At 45.2% G+C, this 18,871-nt stretch overlaps 1 protein-coding gene across 2 annotated transcripts in view; it reads right to left on the reverse strand.

The window, feature by feature from the left end:
* LOC119912410 (disks large homolog 4-like) overlaps nt 1-18,871 on the reverse strand; it is a 35,380-nt gene that overhangs the window by 3,153 nt on the left and 13,356 nt on the right. The window contains exons 4-19 of one of the 2 annotated variants that reach the window (XM_038731591.1): nt 17,662-17,787; nt 8,930-8,980; nt 5,346-5,470; nt 4,976-5,145; nt 4,391-4,527; nt 4,157-4,307; nt 2,814-3,082; nt 2,605-2,707; nt 2,075-2,171; nt 1,786-1,962; nt 1,645-1,682; nt 1,524-1,571; nt 855-956; nt 603-775; nt 332-441; nt 77-168 (exon numbers count right to left, since the gene is read on the reverse strand). In XM_038731591.1, coding sequence (XP_038587519.1) covers nt 77-168; nt 332-441; nt 603-775; nt 855-956; nt 1,524-1,571; nt 1,645-1,682; nt 1,786-1,962; nt 2,075-2,171; nt 2,605-2,707; nt 2,814-3,082; nt 4,157-4,307; nt 4,391-4,527; nt 4,976-5,145; nt 5,346-5,470; nt 8,930-8,980; nt 17,662-17,787 — 1,969 coding nt within the window. Of the gene's footprint in view, nt 1-76; nt 169-331; nt 442-602; nt 776-854; nt 957-1,523; nt 1,572-1,644; nt 1,683-1,785; nt 1,963-2,074; nt 2,172-2,604; nt 2,708-2,813; nt 3,083-4,156; nt 4,308-4,390; nt 4,528-4,975; nt 5,146-5,345; nt 5,471-8,929; nt 8,981-14,347; nt 14,871-17,661; nt 17,788-18,871 lie in introns of those variants that run through there. The other variant, XM_038731592.1, reaches the window with a different exon arrangement.

The following is an 18,871-nucleotide window of genomic DNA, read 5'->3' on the forward strand; positions in this document are numbered from 1 at the left end:
ATAACACACACAGTTAACACCAAAGTTTGAGAAGCTCTAAAGTTTAAAGTTTTAAATGCTTGAAGTGCATTTTCACCTGTGAAACACTCGAGGAAGTCTTGTTCCAGTTTGATGGCTCGATCCAGAGCTTTCCTCGCCTGATCCTCCGACAGACGCTTGTTCAGATCCCTGCACACGCGCACATGCGCAAAAACAGAAACACACCATGAACTTCTGTATTTATTCCTAATATACAAGAAAACTCCCACATAACATAAATTATCTGCAGTCCCAATGAAACAGCAGCAACGTCATCAACATCTTCTGTAATGTGATGACTGCGCTGACTTACAGGATGTTCTCCAGGGATCGTGGTCGGATGAAGATGGCGATAGGTTGAAGCTGAGCTGCCTGCAGCCTCCTCACGGCGTTGGCCGACACGTCCAGGATGCAGTGTTTCCCCTGGTGAACACGCACACACATGAACACATTAGGAACACCTGCTTATAGTCCCCTGACAGTCAACACACATCACCACCAAATTATCTTTCAACCTTTACCATGACAACCACAACATGCGTCACAATGGTAATCGTATGATGTAATAGATTGGCGAGTCTCACCTGCTCGGCCACCTGTCTGACGCTCTGCACCGACGTCCCGTACAGGTGGTTGTTGTACTGCCCCGCCTCAATGAAGCGATGTGACTGGATGTCGCGCTCCATCTGTTCCCGTGACGACACAAAATGGTAGTCCCGCCCATCGGCCTCGTAGTCCCTCCGAGGGCGAGTCGTGTCTGCAGAGAGAGATACATCGGTCACTTTCTGTTTGTTTATGCCCCATTTCCTGTTTCAACGCGACGAAACGACACTTACGAGGGACACAGGAGCCAAACTTGTCTGGGAACTCGGACAACAGGTCGTCATTGACTCGGTCTTTGGTTGGACCCAGGATGATGACGGGACGAGCGTAGTCCACTGGAGACAGAGACAGGAAACTTTATTTACACCATCATTAACAAACACACCTGGAGGATACAGATAATAAATACACAAAAAATAACCAGTACGGATACTAAACTGGGCCAACTGGGCCGATTCCCTCTACTGTGTCAAACACACAGCGTTTTGGTTCTGAGTCAAGTCTGTGTGGTCGTTTCACATGTCTTTGTAACAATCACCTCTAACAGAGACTCTGCTTTAGGGGCCCTCCAAACATCAAAGCCCCCAGGCCTGTGTCTGAAGGGGCCTTCTGGGGCCCTGGATGCAGTGTGCCTCTTATTGCTGCATGGAACAAATAGTAAGAGTAAAGTTCAATTTATAGTATCTGCAGGGGTCTGAACGTATAAATCATCTGTCCAAGTCCATGACGGTCCACGGGGGTCCACAAGGGTCTGCGAGGATCCTGAACTTTAGTGAAGCTGTAGGCGCTGAGTGTGCTAACCTGACCCCAGTGTATCTATTCCTCATGACTTTGACGTACAACAGAAGGACTGTGTTGTTGTAAAATCTTAAAACAGGGTCAGAGGTTAAAGTGACACTGACCTTCGATCTGGGTGACAAGCTCGTAGCTGTGGACGAACCCTTCTCTACCTGTGAGGAGAAGAACAGGATCAGCATTTTGTCAGTCTCAGTTCCTGCTTTGTTATGAGAGCAGAAGACTCACCTTTACTCTTCATGCGCGACCACTCCTTCCTCTCCACCCTGAAACATACAAACACACATTGTGTTCACACCTCAGGAGTGTTACGGCGGAGCAGCTAATAGTACTACAGCAGGTCCACAGTACTGTGTGTACTATACGGACCTGTGTTTGGATGGGATGTATCCCAGCTCCTCTAGCTCCCCCTGCTGGTTCACTCGTCTGGCCTGCCACCACTCGTCATCAGCGCTGTCCATCACATGAAGAACCTCCCCAAAGTTAAAGTCCAGAGCTTGTGACAGGACGCCGCAGTCCCACTGCTTATCATAGTCAAACAGCGCCCTGCAAACACCCACAGAGCAACTCATTAACGCTGATTAATGCGGTCTCAGCTGGACCACTTCAGGTGAGCTACCTGCCCCAGGTTTGGAGACTCCAGGTGAAACTGGTTTACCTGACATAGAAGCTGCGGTTGGCTCTCAGACTCCCAGACGAGCTGTTCATCATCTGCTCCCTCAGGTCATGGATCTTTGCTTCGAAACGGCTGTACTCTGCGCACACACGCACACACGCGCACACAGACAAACACACATTAACGTCTGTCAGGTGTGTGTTCCCCGCTACAGATTGAACAGGTGCAGCAGGTCTCCACCTTCACTGATGGACAACTGTCAGCTTAGCATGGGTGTGTATTAGCTCCACAATACATTACAGATATGCTAATTCCATATTCTGTCTCTTTGGTTGTCTCCACAACAAATCCTCTTAGGGCGGGTTCACACCTAAAGGTCTGGTTCCTGAACCGAACCAGCACGAGAATAGTAGGTATTGATCCGCAGTGCAAATTAGCAGGTGTTAAATAATTTAATAAAGCATTTCTAGTAAGAAACTGCATCAGACGTCTTATCACAGATCATACCATGACACATCCACCAATGTGTCCCTGAGCAAGACACTTATCCCCTAGTTGCTCCAGGTCCTCACCTTCAGGTCTGTACTGTGCTACTATGGTAACAGTCTGTCCGGCGTTCTTCAGAGCTGCTGCTGCCTGTTCATGTGTCGCATACCTGAGATCCACACCGTTCACCTGAACACACAAACACACACACACGTTTAAGCATCCAAAATGTGTAATGAAGTCTGGATCTGGATCTGGTCTCTGAACAGACTGAGGATCTGGTCTCAGTACTCACACTGAGGATCTGGTCTCCCTTCCTGAGCTCTCCGCTCAGGTCTGCTGGTCCTCCTGCCAGGATGAAGGAGATGAAGATTCCCTCTCCGTCCTCTCCACCCACGATGTTGAAGCCCAGACCGGTGGAGCCACGCTGCACACAAACCCTGCGGGGCTCCCGGGAGTAATCGTCCTCTCCCATCATGCCACGGGGGATAGGGGAGTATCGCCGCGGTGAGGGAGGTGGAAGGGCTTGTGGGTAATCACACATGTAGTCAGGCTCCATGTAGGCTGTAGGGAAAGAAGACACTGTAATGCTTGTAAAGAAGTTCTGCAAGTGGCCTTTAGTGGTTGGCATGTGCAGACCCTCCCCAGGTTGTTAGGTCCTCAACATGTTCGACTAACGTCGTAAAGCAACCAAACTCAGCAGGAATCCCCATAGAAATCATGGTGACATCTACAGTAAAGCTCATCACAGTCTGACCTGCATTAAGGCCAACACACTCCAGGACGTGTAACAGCAGCATTTATCTGCACTCTTGGCCCTTAAAACAGAGTTACAAGGGCCAAGGTGTTGAAATATTCCCCTACGAACTGGAACAAACCTTCAGGAACCCAATAACTCATTAGTTGTCATTAGTTGTTATTAGTTTTTATAGGATTTCTCCATGACAACGATTGACAACAACTCCAATATGCCGTCCTCCGCTGTGGTAATATCTCTCCTATGGTAATGTTATATCACACTTCAAGCGATCTAACAAGTCACCAATAAAAAATAAAACACATAGATTCATTTTCAGGTGACTAACGTTACCACTAGCATGAGACAGCATGCTAGTGGCTGAAGTAGTGATTTTATTTTATGATTGATTTTAAGAAAATCACCATATTATGTTGAAATGACATTAAACTAAGAATAACCATGGTTATCATAAAATTTAAGAAGAAAATAGTTTGGAGTGTGCCTCTGAAAAATCAAGTGGTAGGGGCAAATGGTAGGGGCAAGGGTGAAATGGTCTACACAGTGTATTAGCAGCTGTATTAGCATGATGCCCAGTCTCCTAACTGCGTGTAAACCAGGTGTGGTGGAGTTGTTTATATCAGTATACATGTTCTGATTTGATTGGAACAACAGTAGGTTTTCTCTAACAAAGCAGTAGAAAGGTTCTTTAAATTGATTAGAAAACATTTCTATGGCAGTAATTGGATTGTAACGAATTTAATATGCAGTGATTCCAATGAAAGGTACATTTCACCTTTTTAACTGTTAACCGTTTTTTGTAGATGAACGGACTTTGATGAGAGCTCATGTTAGAACCACAGGATGAACTCAAGAAACAGGAAGCCAAAAGGTGTACGTACAGCTGGTGAGGTCGGGGGGGCTGTATCGATCAGTGGGGTGGATATACTGCGAGTTGGGCGTGGCCACCTTCAGGTAGACCACCTCCCCAGTGTTCTTCAGGGCCGACACGGCGTCTTCATGGAGCACGTCCTCCAGAGACACATGGTTCACCTGCCGGGGTCAAAGGTCAGGTGAGACTAGAACGATGTGTATTAACAACATATGAACAGTATGTGGTGGGTTTTTTAACATACAGCCAGTATTTTATCCCCGATCTGAAGCCGTCCATCACGGTGTGCCGCCCCACCCTCGATGATCTTGGTGACATAGATGCTGTTGTCTCCAGGAACGTGTTGGTTCCCCACACCGCCGGCTATACTGAAGCCCAGACCTGGACCAGAAAGGGAAAGGACCAGCCCGTTTAAAACTTCTAATATTATAAATCACTTCAAGGGGACAGCTGATCCAAAAAAAAACAATACTCAAACACAGAGTGAAACCAGTTGAGACCGAAGTCTGCAGTATACATTGAAGAAAATTATAATGCAACACTTTTGTTTTTGCCCCCATTCATCATGAGCTGAACTCAAAGATCTAAGACTTTCTCTATGTAAACAAAAGGCCTATTTCTCTCAAATATTGTTCACAAATCTGTCAGAATCTGTGTTAGTGAGCACTTCTCCTTTTGCCGAGATAATCCATCCACCTCACAGGTGTGGCATATCAAGATGCTGATCTGACAGCATGAGTATCGCACAGGTGTGCCTAAAATCTAGGTTCAATAATTGGAAACATTACAACAATATATCTCCTCCTTGTCTCCTTGTCTCCTTTCCTACCTTTAGGTCCTTTCATTAGTTTGATCTGTGTAATGCGTTCGGACGGTGGGCGTCGCCGCAGGACATACAGCCTGACAACAGGCCCCGCCTCCTTCAGTGCCTCCACGGCGATAGAGTGAGTTACCTCACGCACGTCCACGTCATTAACAAATACGATGCTGTCGTTCACCCTAGAAAGGGAGAGGAAAACCCTCATTGTAAGGACAATTCTGCCTCGTGAGGACACTTTGGCTGGTCCTCACTACTTCAAAGAGTTAAGAGTGCATTTTGAGCGTGTGTGTGTGTGTGTGTGTGTGTGTGTGTGTGTGTGGGGTGGGGGTGTGTGTGTGTGTGTGTGTGTGTGTGTGTGGGGGGGGGGGTGGGGTTGTACCTGAGGCGTCCATCCTGGGCGGCCGCCCCTCCAGGGATGATCTTGGTGATGAAGATGGATGGGTCGTCTCCGATGTGAGGATTATCAGTTCCTCCTGCGATACTAAAGCCCAGACCAGAGTTCCCCTGAACACACACACACATTAACACACACATTTTAATCCAGAAGCTTCCCACAATTCACCTGGCTCCAAAGGCCACTGATGTTTCATTTCAGCAGATCTGACTGGTTCTTTGTTATCTGGTGTGTAGTTCAGGGAACCTGGGAGAGCGGAACATTTCCAATCACAGCAGAGGAGTGATGGAGGTCCACCTTATTCCTGACCCCCTGTGAGAGTTAGCGGTACGCTACCGGTTACAGTTGTCTTCTTTTTCCCTTAGAGATATTAAGAAATAAATGATGCGGGAACAACGGCTGCCCCCTACTAGTTGACTTAACCGTATGTCAATGAGAAGAGTCTCAGTCAACCATGTTTTCATTGGTCACTTAGGCACAAGGGGAAAAAACAACCTCAAACTCCATTTGGGAGCTTCTCATTGTTGAGGCCGGAATGAAAGTATCAGCAGATTGTTGCAACACTGCTCAGCAGCCTCCCAGTGGACCAGGACCAGGACCAGGACCAAACACAGCCTCTGAGACTGACAGAGGACAGTTTGATGTTAGGTAATACAGTACTAGGTGATAACGCTGCAGGTCACACTGTGTTGAAATAACAACATGTTCCGTCACCTCACTGGGTTTTCTGACACATTCACCATCATCACCGCTCGTCGTAACAGATGGCAGGCTGCTTGTAAAATGTATCATGTAAAGGCTCCAGATTACAGTTTTGTATTTCTCTGTAACACAGTGTCAAGGATGAAACCATTTTATGTTGCCCCCAAAATATATATTTAATTAATTAAATAAATATAAAAGTGCAACGACTAGTCGACTAATGGCTTGAACTAAAAGTAACATTGGGGACAGCCCTAAATGTTAGACATCATGGTTGAGTCCTGTAGCTTTAACCATTCCTCTCATTAGAACTAAGAATCCAAAGCAGATCAACAGGACCCTAAAGTGTCTGTTTAAGATACATATATGTCTCTGTATGAGCTTGATTTGTTGTGACATTTAACCCATTAACTGAGGTGAGATCCATCAGATATTAATATTGGCTCCATTAATCAGACACATCCTGCAGATGTGATCATTTAATCTGAAGAGGAAATCAAAAGTGTATGAGTGTGATCAGAGTTCAGTTCTCTTGATGCTGCTGAAGTGACTCATGTGATGATGAGCGTTTCCACCCTGACAGCTGTGAAAGTTCAGCTTCGCTTCGTTTCATTTCTGAAATGTTTCCTAAAATAAACAGGCAGGGAGTTAAAAATAACTGCTGATGATGGCCAGATGGAGTTTATCTCTGCTGATGTTGGCCGGGTGGTTTCTGTGTCTGAGTTATTGTGTGTGAGTGTGTGTTAACATTTGTTTGTGTTACTGTGTGTGTTTGTTAATGTGTGTGGTTGTTAACGTGTGTCACAGGCTGTAGAAAACATGGGCGTAGTTTCCATGACGTCACCACTGGTTTCTGAGGAGCCACTGTGAAGTCAGTGTGGCGACTCCTGGCAGCTCCGGTCGTCACCATCTTGGCAGCGCTTGACTGGCTGATCTAGAAATGGGTAAAGTGGCTGCTGAACCACCTGCCGGCGAGCAACCTGAGAGGACACAGTCCACCTGTCACTCAAATCTGAAGAGTGGAAATGACTCCCTAACCCAACAGTGTCTCTTCCTCTCCATTGAGTGTCTTGTCCTCTCCATTGAGTGTCTTGTCCTCATGTCCTCTCCATTGTGTCTCATCCTCCATTGTGTGTGTTGTCTTCTCCATTATGTGTCTCATCTTCTCCATCGTGTCTCATCCTTTCTATTGTGTCTCATTTTCTCCATTGTGTGTTTTGTCCTCTCCATCATGTGCCTCGTCCTCTCCATTGTGTCTTATCCTCTCCATCATGTGTGTTTTATCTTCTCCATCATGTGTCTCGTCCTCTCCATTGTGTGTAACAGTGTGTGTAATAGAGTTTGTGTGTGTCTCACCCTCTCCAGTGTGTGTAACAGTGTGTAATAGTGTGTGTATTAGTGTGTGTGTGTGTGTCTCACCCTCTCCAGTGTGTGTAACAGTGTGTGTAATAGAGTTTGTGTGTGTCTCACCCTCTCCAGTGTGTGTAATAGTGTGTATTAGTGTGTATTAGTGTGTGTGTGTGTCTCACCCTCTCCAGTGTGTGTAATAGTGTGTGTATTAGTGTGTGTGTGTGTGTGTCTCACCCTCTCCAGTGTGTGTAATAGTGTGTGTATTAGTGTGTGTGTGTGTGTCTCACCCTCTCCAGTGTGTGTAATAGTGTGTGTATTAGTGTGTGTGTGTGTGTCTCACCCTCTCCAGTGTGTGTAATAGTGTGTGTATTAGTGTGTGTGTGTGTGTGTCTCACCCTCTCCAGTGTGTGTAATAGTGTGTGTATTAGTGTGTATTAGTGTGTGTGTGTGTCTCACCCTCTCCAGTGTGTGTAATAGTGTGTGTATTAGTGTGTGTGTGTGTGTCTCACCCTCTCCAGTGTGTGTAATAGTGTGTGTATTAGTGTGTGTGTGTGTGTGTCTCACCCTCTCCAGTGTGTGTAATAGTGTGTGTATTAGTGTGTATTAGTGTGTGTGTGTGTCTCACCCTCTCCAGTGTGTGTATTAGTGTGTATTAGTGTGTATTAGTGTGTGTGTGTGTGTGTCTCACCCTCTCCAGTGTGTGTAATAGTGTGTGTATTAGTGTGTATTAGTGTGTGTGTGTGTCTCACCCTCTCCAGTGTGTGTATTAGTGTGTATTAGTGTGTATTAGTGTGTATTAGTGTGTGTGTGTGTGTCTCACCCTCTCCAGTGTGTGTAATAGTGCGTGTATTAGTGTGTATTAGTGTGTATTAGTGTGTGTGTGTGTGTGTGTCTCACCCTCTCCAGTGTGTGTAACAGTGTGTGTATTAGTGTGTGTGTGTGTGTCTCACCCTCTCCAGTGTGTGTAATAGTGCGTGTATTAGTGTGTATTAGTGTGTGTGTGTGTGTGTGTCTCACCCTCTCCAGTGTGTGTAACAGTGTGTGTATTAGTGTGTGTGTGTGTCTCACCCTCTCCAGTGTGTGTAATAGTGCGTGTATTAGTGTGTATTAGTGTGTATTAGTGTGTGTGTGTGTCTCACCCTCTCCAGTGTGTGTAATAGTGCGTGTATTAGTGTGTATTAGTGTGTGTGTGTGTGTGTGTGTCACCCTCTCCAGTGTGTGTAACAGTGTGTGTAATAGAGTTTGTGTGCGTCTCACCCTCTCCAGTGTGTGTAACAGTGTGTGTATTAGTGTGTGTGTGTGAGTCTCACCCTCTCCAGTGTGTGTAACAGTGTGTGTATTAGTGTGTATTAGTGTGTATTAGTGTGTGTGTGTGTGTCTCACCCTCTCCAGTGTGTGTAATAGTGTGTGTATTAGTGTGTATTAGTGTGTGTGTGTGTCTCACCCTCTCCAGTGTGTGTAATAGTGCGTGTATTAGTGTGTATTAGTGTGTATTAGTGTGTGTGTGTGTGTCTCACCCTCTCCAGTGTGATCTCTTCGTACTCCAGCTCTCCTTCGGATCCGTTCATCTATAAAAACAGAAAATGTTTAATCACATCAGCATCTCTATCTGCTGACTGCTCGTCTCCACGGCAACGCCATGGTAACAGCTGTTGAGCCCTCAGGGGGCCGGTTACCAAGGCAACTGTAACTGTAGCTATAGCGACCACCTCTCTCATAGCATCTGTTCCACACAGTCATTGTTACATCACTTCCTGCTGAGACAACAAATCACGTTTGTTTTGAATGAGTCAAATACATAAAGGTAAAAAAACACAGTCTGATCAGAAATCAGTGTGGCCTTCAGCTGCAGATTTACCAATAATTAATCTACCAATTACACTCAAATGTAAACACAGAGACACATTCATTTTCATCAGCAGAAAAACAGAACTACAGGTTTCACCTGCTGACAGACAAAATAAACTACATATTTTCAACATTTTCAATCAATCAATCAATTGACTTCATGCGCCAAGCAAACAGTCAAAAATCTGGGTGTGACATTCGACTGTGGCATTAAATTTGACAAACAGATAAGCAATGTTGTCAGAACGAGCTTCTTCCAACTTCGTCTCCTAAAGTAAAGCCTTTTCTTAACAGGCACAATCTAGAAACGGCTATTCATGCCTTTATTAGTTCAAGGCTAGATTATTGCAACACTCTTTATGTTGGTCAAACATCCATCTCACGTCTTCAACTTGTGCAAAATTATGCTGCTCGCTTTTTAACAAATACATCTAGTAGTGCACACATCACTCCCGTTCTTTTTACACTACACTGGCTTCCGGCGCATTTTAGAATTGATTTTAAGATTTTACTGTTTGTTTTCAAAGCCTTAAATGGGCTAGCCCCGGAGTATTTGTCCGAGCTTTTAACTTTGGGTGGGCAAAATCAGCAGTTGCGGTCTTCAGATCTACGGACTTTAGAAGTCCTGAGATCCAGGTACAAACAGTGGGGCGAACGGGCCTTCGCTGTTGCTGGCCCAAAACTCTGGAACAAGCTCCACCCTGACATTCGCACTATAACAGATGTTCATTTTAAATCAAAACTTATTTATTTAGAATGGCTTTTAATACACAGTAGTGGTGTAACAACTTCCCTCTTCTGATGATTTAGGAAACCTTATCTGACTTACTGTTTTCTATGTTTCATGTGTTCTTGTCTTTTATTGAATGCTGTGTTGTTTATTTGTGGCTGATGTAAAGCACTTTGGACACATATTGGTTGCTGTTAAGTGCTATATAAATAAATGTTGATGGATTGATATATTGATTGATTGATAAACTACAGGTTTTGGCTGCTTGCAGAAATAAACTACAGGCTTCAGGAACTCTAACAAGTAATATAAGGTCAGCTAGTGCTTTCATCTTACCAGACCAAATCCAGGATCTTCCTGTTACACAAATTTCTTTATAGCGTTAATAATGAGTTCAGCTTCTGTAACCTGCTGACAGGTTTATAGAAGCTGATCAGGTGTTGATGCCCAGGTGTTTGTGCTGAGCTGGTTTTGGATAACTTGTAGACTTGGTGGTTCTCCTCACAATCTCAACGTGTTGAGCAAGACACTGAACCCCAAACTGTCTCTTTGGATCAGAGCATCTGCCAAATGATTTAATGTAACGTTACCTAATTGCTATGGTGTTTCTAGATGGTTAGTGGGTGGTGGCTAAGGTGTGCAGGCAGGTGTGGATCCTCTGATGGAGATCAGTGGTGAACATACCTAGTTGTGTATAACAACAGCCCTGCACATACTCCATGATGCGTGTTCTACCCACACCTAACTGTCTGGACCAGGTGTGTTCAGCCAATCAGGAGCTAAGTAGGTGTGGGCAGAGCGGGTAGGCATGAAGAACCTGAGCTCTCCAGGACACAGAGTGGGCACAACAGGTGTTAAAAGGTGGTTGCTATAGCGTAAGGACGTATTTACAACACTTAAACTCCATTTATATTTATATGTACGGACAGAAACTCATCACTCTCATCCATCAGTGTGAAGGCAAGCCTGGAGGAGCAGCAGCAAATCAGGGCTTTTGATTCCCCAGTGACACAGAACTTACTTCCTGCTCCAGTCAGCCACGTCAAATCATCACAATTCTCTGTGACAGAATTTCAACAAGCTTTCAGTACCTGAATTAAGTATTTCAACCAATCTGTTCTCACTCCGTTGTCATATATGGACACATGGTCAAGACCTGTTAGCCTCTTAGCATTATAGTTCAATGCATTGGGGAAGGCCTGGAGCATCACTTTTGTACATTAAAGATAGGTGTAGAATATTTGCATTGCATTTATTAATTTAGCTGATGTTTTTATCCAAAGCGACTTACAATTGCTATATATGTCAGAGGTCGCACTCCTCTGGAGCAACTAGGGGTTAAGTGTCTTGCTCAGGAACACATTGGTGTCTCACAGTGGACTCGACCCGGGTCTCTCACACCAAAGACACATGGCTTATCCACTGCTCCATCACCACCCACCATATTTAACAGTAAAGTCCAAGTAAGGAGGTGGTTGGAGTGGACGGTAGGCCAGACTCTGGACTGTCACCCAGGAAACTGGTGTTCGTTTCCCATGTCAAACATTAAGTCAACATTTTAATGTAAGTTACGTAGGTTACATAAGGTGCAGCACGGTGGGGTGGTGGTTAGCGCTGTCGCCTCACAGCAAGAAGGTTGTGTGTTCCAAACTTTCTGTGTGAAGTTTGCATGTTCTCCCCTTGTCTGTGTGGGTTCTCTCCGGGTACTCTTGCTTCCTCCCACCGTCCAAAGACATGCAGACTACGTTGATTGTTGACCCTAAAATTATCCTTAGGTGTCAGTGTGAGCATGACTGGTTGTTTGTCTATGCATGGCCCTGCGGTGGACTGACGACCTGCCAAGGGTGTACCCCGCCTTTCGCAAGATGGCAGCTGGGATTGGCTCCAGCCCACCGCAACCCTGTACACAGGATAAGCGGTTGACGATGGATGGATGGATGGAGGTTACGTAAGTATGCAAGTAACATTACTTCACTTACATAAGTTGAGTGACATGTCCATGATCTTTTCCTAAACCAAAAAAGTTAGTTTTGGTGCCTAAACCTAACCAAATTGTACCATTTTACCTTAACCATATTTATTGTTGCTAACTTGACCGTGGAGTGCTAAACGTTGAAAAACAACAAAAAAGGGGTACCCAGGGCGTTAAAATGAGACACTAAGGGGTCTTGACCAAGTGTCCACATGTGATAAGTTGGGAGTGAGAATGTGTTTTAACATGAACCAGTATCATGGCAACATGTAAAAGCTGTGTGTACATTACGTGATAAATGCAAACAAGCGGCAGACTTGGTTGCAAGAATGTTCTTATTGGTTGCCAAGGAATGAGAAGGACAGCAGTCACAGAGGTAGCATTACACCACACTATCCCTTTATTGTGAACTGAATTTCATGAAAACTAAACGACAGGTCGCTGCCTTAATAAACAGCACAGGTCTTGTCAGTAACATGGACTTTGTGTATGTGGCTTCAAAACCAGAAGAACAAGGAACAAAGTCTGAACAAAGAATATTACATGGCAGACAACCACAGGGTATTTTGACCATGCCTCCAAATACTAATACCTTCCTGCATCAGCCTGCATGGCGGCGGTGTGCATCATCATGGGTTAACGTGATGCACCAGGATACACCTCTGTCCTACTTCCTAGCATTGACATTTTATCGTCAGTGCAATGTGTGTCAACCTGTCTGTATACGCCACCACCCTATCTCCCAGCATCAACACGCTGCAGCTCTCCACAAACTTCATCATGTTCATTTCACCCACTGCAGTTAATGTCATGATGCCACCAACACGTGTTGCACTTGGTGGTTGACATTTTGGTTGTCATCGGTAACTTGGCAGGGAAGAGGAGGAACTGGTAGCAGCCGTTCATAAGGAGGTAGAAGCTGTCTGTCTGGCCGCCTGTCTGTCTGCCAGTAACATGCTGAACTGTGTTTGAGTCCCTGAGGCTGAACAGCTGTCAACACTACAACACAGAGTTCACTTCATTGTGTTTGTCTCTGGAGAATCTGGAGGAGCGAGAACAGAGAGCTTCAGTAGTTACATAACAGGGAGAGAGAGAGGGGGCGAGAGAGGCAGACTGACAGCAGGAGAGAGAGACCGCGTTACAGTTCACTCTGAATTAATTAAACCTCTTCCTCATTTCCCCTGACAGCTCTCTCTCTCCCGCTCTGTGTGGATGTCTCTCGACCACACAGCAAGATGACAGAGGCTCGTTCTGCTGTTTAGAAAGGTCAGGAACATAACTGCTGAGATGAAAGCCTCTCCACAGTATCACAGTGATACAAGTGAGTGTGCACTAATGATACAGCTTCAGTCTGTGAGTCCAGCTGCTTTCTGAGTCCATAACGCACCTGGACCAGGATTAATGTGGGGAAACACAGCTTCATGTTAACCAGGAATGAACAGGAAACATTCACTGTATGTTATTTCTAAGATAACAGTCTAGCAGCTAACTGAAGATAAAAATCTAGGAGCTTACCAACGGCCGTAGTGAAATCAAAACTATTAGTATTCCAAGTTGCCCCTTGATTTTAACCCACCTTGGAGAATTATAGGTGAATCTTCACAGATGTCCGTACTGTAGCTAAATGAAGCCAAGGATAAGATTCTAGTTGCGAAGTTAACAGTCTTGAAGCTAAACAACATAATCAGTCAAAGTTTGAATTTGCAGCTAGCTAAACATAACTGTAGTTGCTTCTTTGAGCTGAAGCTAGCAGTTTAGAGGCTAATTAAAGTCAAAGCAATATAAACCTTTGTAACTTCAGTTTAAGCTAACAGTAATGTAGCTAACTAAAGTCAAAGATAACAAGTTTATAACTTCAGCTGACGCTAAAAGGTCTGTAGCCAATAAAAGTCTAACTTAAGGATAAGGTTAAAACTTGTCTTGCTACATTAAAACCAAACCTTAAAAATACATAAGTACACATGTGCAAACACTAGCCTTATATTGAAGCTAAAAGTCCTGTAGCTAACTAAAGTTAAAGATAAAAGTCCAACTTAACGTTAAGGTTAAACGCTAGCCAGAGATCGAAGCTAACAGTCCTGTAGCTAACGAAAGTCCAAGATAAAAGTTCAACTTAAGGATATGGTTATAACTCGTCTTACTACATTAAAACAAACAAAAAAAAACATTAAATAAGAACACACGTGCGAATGCGATAAAAGCTAATAGTCCTGTAACTAACTCAAGGTAGCCATGTTCATCAAAATACAGACAGGCAGGTTACGTTAACATTCTCCTCATTGAAACATGATTGGCTAATTGACAGGCCCCTCCCCCTTTTCTCCAGAGCCAATCATAAGCCAACATGAGCTATGAAGGCTGTGATGCAGCAGCAGCGGTTCCTACCATCATCCTCTGCCTGTGTCTCTTTGCTCTCCTCACGTTGTTGATGAATCTTCTTCCCATCTTCTTAGCGTACCACACCGACACAAACATCACTTCCTGTTTCCTTTCTCTCTCTCCTCAGGCTGTTACATAAAGACTGATGGATGAATAATTAACAAGCAAACAGAGAAAGAGAAAGGAACAGAGGGAGAACGAGAGGGTGCGCTCAGCAGAAACTCGTTAAGCTTGTTAGCTCCCGTTTCCCGGACGCGTTAACGAAGCAGAGAGAATCGGACATGACTGACAGCTCAACACATCAGTCAGTCATCCCTCGTTCACCCGGAGAGAGAGAGAGAGAAAGAGAAAGAGAGAAAGGTGATAAACGACAACAATCCTGTTAGATGAAGAGAGAGATGAAGACCGAACGAATCCTCCGAAAAGAGAGAGGCTGTTTGTTACTCGCCCTCTCTGTCATCCCTCGTTCCTCCTCCGCTCGCCCGCTCGCTCTCTCTCGCTCTCCATTTGCTCGACCCTCCTGACGCTCCACTGCACATCACCCTCTCTCTCTCAATGTGTCTCTATGTCTCTCTACCTCTCTCGCTCACTCTCTGAAGGAATCCCCTCCCCTATGTGATGTCACTCGGCCGCTTGGAGAAGGGGGGGGGGGTGAGAGAGAGAGACAGAGAGACAATGGAAAACAGAGAGAGTAATTGAATTCTTCCAAAAAGAATGATTTCAGCAAACACACACACACACATTCAGGCTAATGTTGTTGCCATGGTAACACCCCCCCACCCCCCACCCCTGTCCCCCCTCCCTCCATTCTTGTTGTTGCCATGGTGACGGTCGAGCAAAAAAGGCAGAGGGATGCATCACATTCAGAGTGGGCAGAAGCAGCCCACGCCTGAGTGTGTGTGAGTGTCTGTGTGTGTGTGTCCTCCTCAAAGACCTTGCAAACCTCCCCAGGACCCATAAAAACTCCTCAATGACCCCCCCCCCCCCCCAAGAGGCCAGTTTATACATGCGTATATGTTCCGTCATGAGCATAGTGTCTGTGTCGCTCTGCAGTTATGTCACCAAAACGCTAGATGGCGTTGGGGTTTCTATGTTCCACTGTGTTGAGTTTCTTCTTCTTCGTCCTCAATAACCCATAGAACCTCCTCCGTGACCCTATAGCCTCCTTAATGACTCCCAGAACCGTCTCAATTACGCCAAAGGCTTGTCAATCACCCCCAGAATCTTGTCAATTATCCTAAAGCCTCCTAAATCACCCCCAGAACCTACTGAGTGACCCTAAAGCCTCCTCAATGACCCAATAGAACCTCTTCAGTGACCCTAAAGCCTGCTCAATGACCCAATAGAGGGGGAAAAAAGCCTTGTCAATCACTCCCGGAATCTTGTCAATTACCCTAAAGCCTCCACAATGACCCCCAGAACTTTCTCAATTATCCCAAAGCCTCGTCAATCATCCTCAGAACCTCCTCAGTGACCCTAAAGCCTCCTTATTGACCCAATAGAACCTCTTCAGTGACCCTAAAGCCTCCTCAATGACCCAATAGAGGAGGAAAAAAGCCTTGTCAATCACTCCCGGAATCTTGTCAATTACCCTAAAGCCTCCACAATGACCCCCAGAACTTTCTCAATTATCCCAAAGCCTCGTCAATGACCCCCGAAATCTTGTCAATTACCCTAAAGCCTCCACAATGACCCCAGAACTTTCTCAATTATCCCAAAGCCTCGTCAATCATCCCCAGAACCTCCTCAGTGACCCTAAAGCCTCCTTATTGACCCATAGAACCTCCTCCATGACCCTATAGCCTCTACAATGACCCCCAGAACTTTCTCAATTATCCCAAAGCCTCGTCAATGACCCCCGGAATCTTGTCAATTACCCTAAAGCCTCCTAAATCATCCCCAGAACCTCCTCAGTGACCCTAAAGCCTCCTTATTGACACATAGAACCTCCTCCATGACCCTATAGCCTCCTTCATGACCCCCAGAACCTCATCATTGACCCTTAAGCCTCCTCAATGACCCAACGGAACATCTGCAGTGAGCCTGGAGCCTCCTCAATGCCCCACAGAATCTTGTCAATGACCCTGCAACCACATAAATGACCACCAGGACCTCCTTTTTGACACTAAAGCCTCCTCAATGAGCAATAGAACCTCCTCTGTGACCCTATAGCCTCAGTAATGACCCCCAGAACATCAGTGATTCTGCAGCCTCCTCAATAACCCCCAGAACCTTCTCAATTTCCCTGAAGCCTCCTAAATGACCCCCAGAACCTTCTCAATTTCCCTGAAGCCTCCTAAATGACCCCCAGAACCTTCTCAATTTCCCTGAAGCCTCCTAAATGACCCCCGGAACCTTCTCAATTTCCCTGAAGCCTCCTAAATGACCCCCAGAACCTTTTCATTGACCCTTAAGTTTCTTCAGTGACCCATTGAACCTCCTCAATGACCTTATTGCCTCCCTACTGACACATAGAACCTCACTAGAAATTAGATATAGAATAGAATAGAAATTCACTTGACTTGACTATTCAAGGACCCATAGTACCATATCAAACACTCCCAGAGTTTCCTCAAAGACTTCTCTATACAGAACCACTGTAGCCTGATCAAGGACACATAGAACCTTGTCAAGGACATCTGGAACCTAGAAACATAGGAGCCTTGTCAAGGACCAACAAAACAGGCGTTTTTCAGATACCTTCTGGCTATTCCGTATTCATATATATTTCTACATTTATCTATGTCAACTGTATGTTTGTCTATGTGTAGCACCTTATAACCACAGCAAATTCCTTGCATGCATGAAGTTCATCACTGTTGTTTGAGCTCTTGTTACTGAAATCTGTCTATGAATCTCAGCTCAGTTTGCAGTAAACAGCCTCCTCTGGTGGAGACAACAGACCACAAACTGATTCTACTGATAGAAACAGAAGAACTGGGAGAAAACACTGCAGTTCATGAGGACCAATCCATCATAAAAATGATCATGGCAATTCTTAGGGGAGCATTGTATTGACCAGGTATTATGTTTAATTATCTTTCTGTGTGACTGTACTGCACTCACACATGCACATGCTGTGTGTTGCTTCCTCCTGTTGGCGGAATGAAAATCTGCATCTAATCTGAAAATACACAAACACACACACTGGTGTGACAGCTACTCTTAAGCACCACAAAAATCTCCCCAAGAGACTCTCAAACCTCAGGGAACCCTTGCTCCTCCTCATGGACCTCATCGTTTAACTGATAGCTGAATTCTGGGAGTCTGAAAGTGTTGTGCAGAACCCCCACAGTGTGTGTGCGTGTGTGTGTGCGTACGGTTAAAGCGGCAGGGTGTGTGTATCCGTCCAGGTGTGCGTGGCTCAGCTCAGTGCTGCGTCCGTGGGTCATGTGACCGGGGCTGGGATCAACAGGCGGAGTCTCATCGTCTTGGTAACGATACTTCTGCAGAGACACAGATCACATCAGGTGTTAGCTTTAGCTGTTAGTATTAGTCCATTAGCATCTCTTAGCAGACAACAGTATGTTTAGTATTCCCATTAAACTGAACATTAATCTAAACCTTCAAAAACAATCCAGGTATTTAGACTTTAAAACCATGGACATTAATTTGCTGCCATCATAAGGATGTCCACAACCTGCGGAAAGATCTCTAAAACCTCAAGGATGTTTACAACCCTCTCAAGGACCACTACAATCTCCTCAACCACCACTACAAGCCTCTCAAGGACCATTATACAACATACTCAAATAGGTTGTACAACCTCCAAATGCACTTCTACAACCTCATCAAGCACTCCCTGACTTCCTCAAGCACCCCTACAACTTACCCAAGTAGGTTGTACAACCTCCAATTGCAATCCTCCAACCTCCTCAAGCACCCCTCCTACCACCTCAAGCAGGCCTGCAACCTCCTCAAGCAGGTTGTACAACCTCCTCAAGCACCCCTACAACCTCCTCAAGCAGGTTGTACAACCTCCACACGCACCCCTACAACCTCCTCAAGCAGGTTGTACAACCTCCACAAGCACCCCTACAACCTCCTCAAGCAGGTTGTACAACCTCCTCAAGCACCCCTACAACCTCCTCAAGCAGGTTGTACAACCTCCTCAAGCAGGTTGTACAACCTCCTCAAGCAGGCTGTACAACCTCCTCAAGCAGGCTGTACAACCTCCTCAAGCAGGTTGTACAATCTCCTCAAGCTCCTCGAGCACCCCTACAATCCCACAAAGGACCACTACAACCTCCTCAAGCACCCAACAACCCCCTTAAGCACTACTACAACCCCAGGAACTGCATGGGTGTTTAATTTGAAATAATTTCTAGTGCTTCAAATTGGCTTTCATTGAACACTTCAGAGTTAAAAAGCCATGAAAACACCTTAAAAACTCATAAACTAGTGCAGCTAATCTATTATTTCCCCTTAATTTATCCATTAATTAACCCCTTAATGTCCCATTAAAGTATGTAAACATTAGAACAGAGAAACCGGAAAGAAACAAACCTAGATCAGAGATCTGTCCACAAA

This window comes from Micropterus salmoides, unplaced genomic scaffold (genome assembly GCF_014851395.1).
Source record: "Micropterus salmoides isolate LMB-PRFRI ecotype aquatic unplaced genomic scaffold, ASM1485139v1 Ms_hic_scaffold_2, whole genome shotgun sequence".
In the NCBI taxonomy this organism is placed as follows: domain Eukaryota; kingdom Metazoa; phylum Chordata; class Actinopteri; order Centrarchiformes; family Centrarchidae; genus Micropterus; species Micropterus salmoides.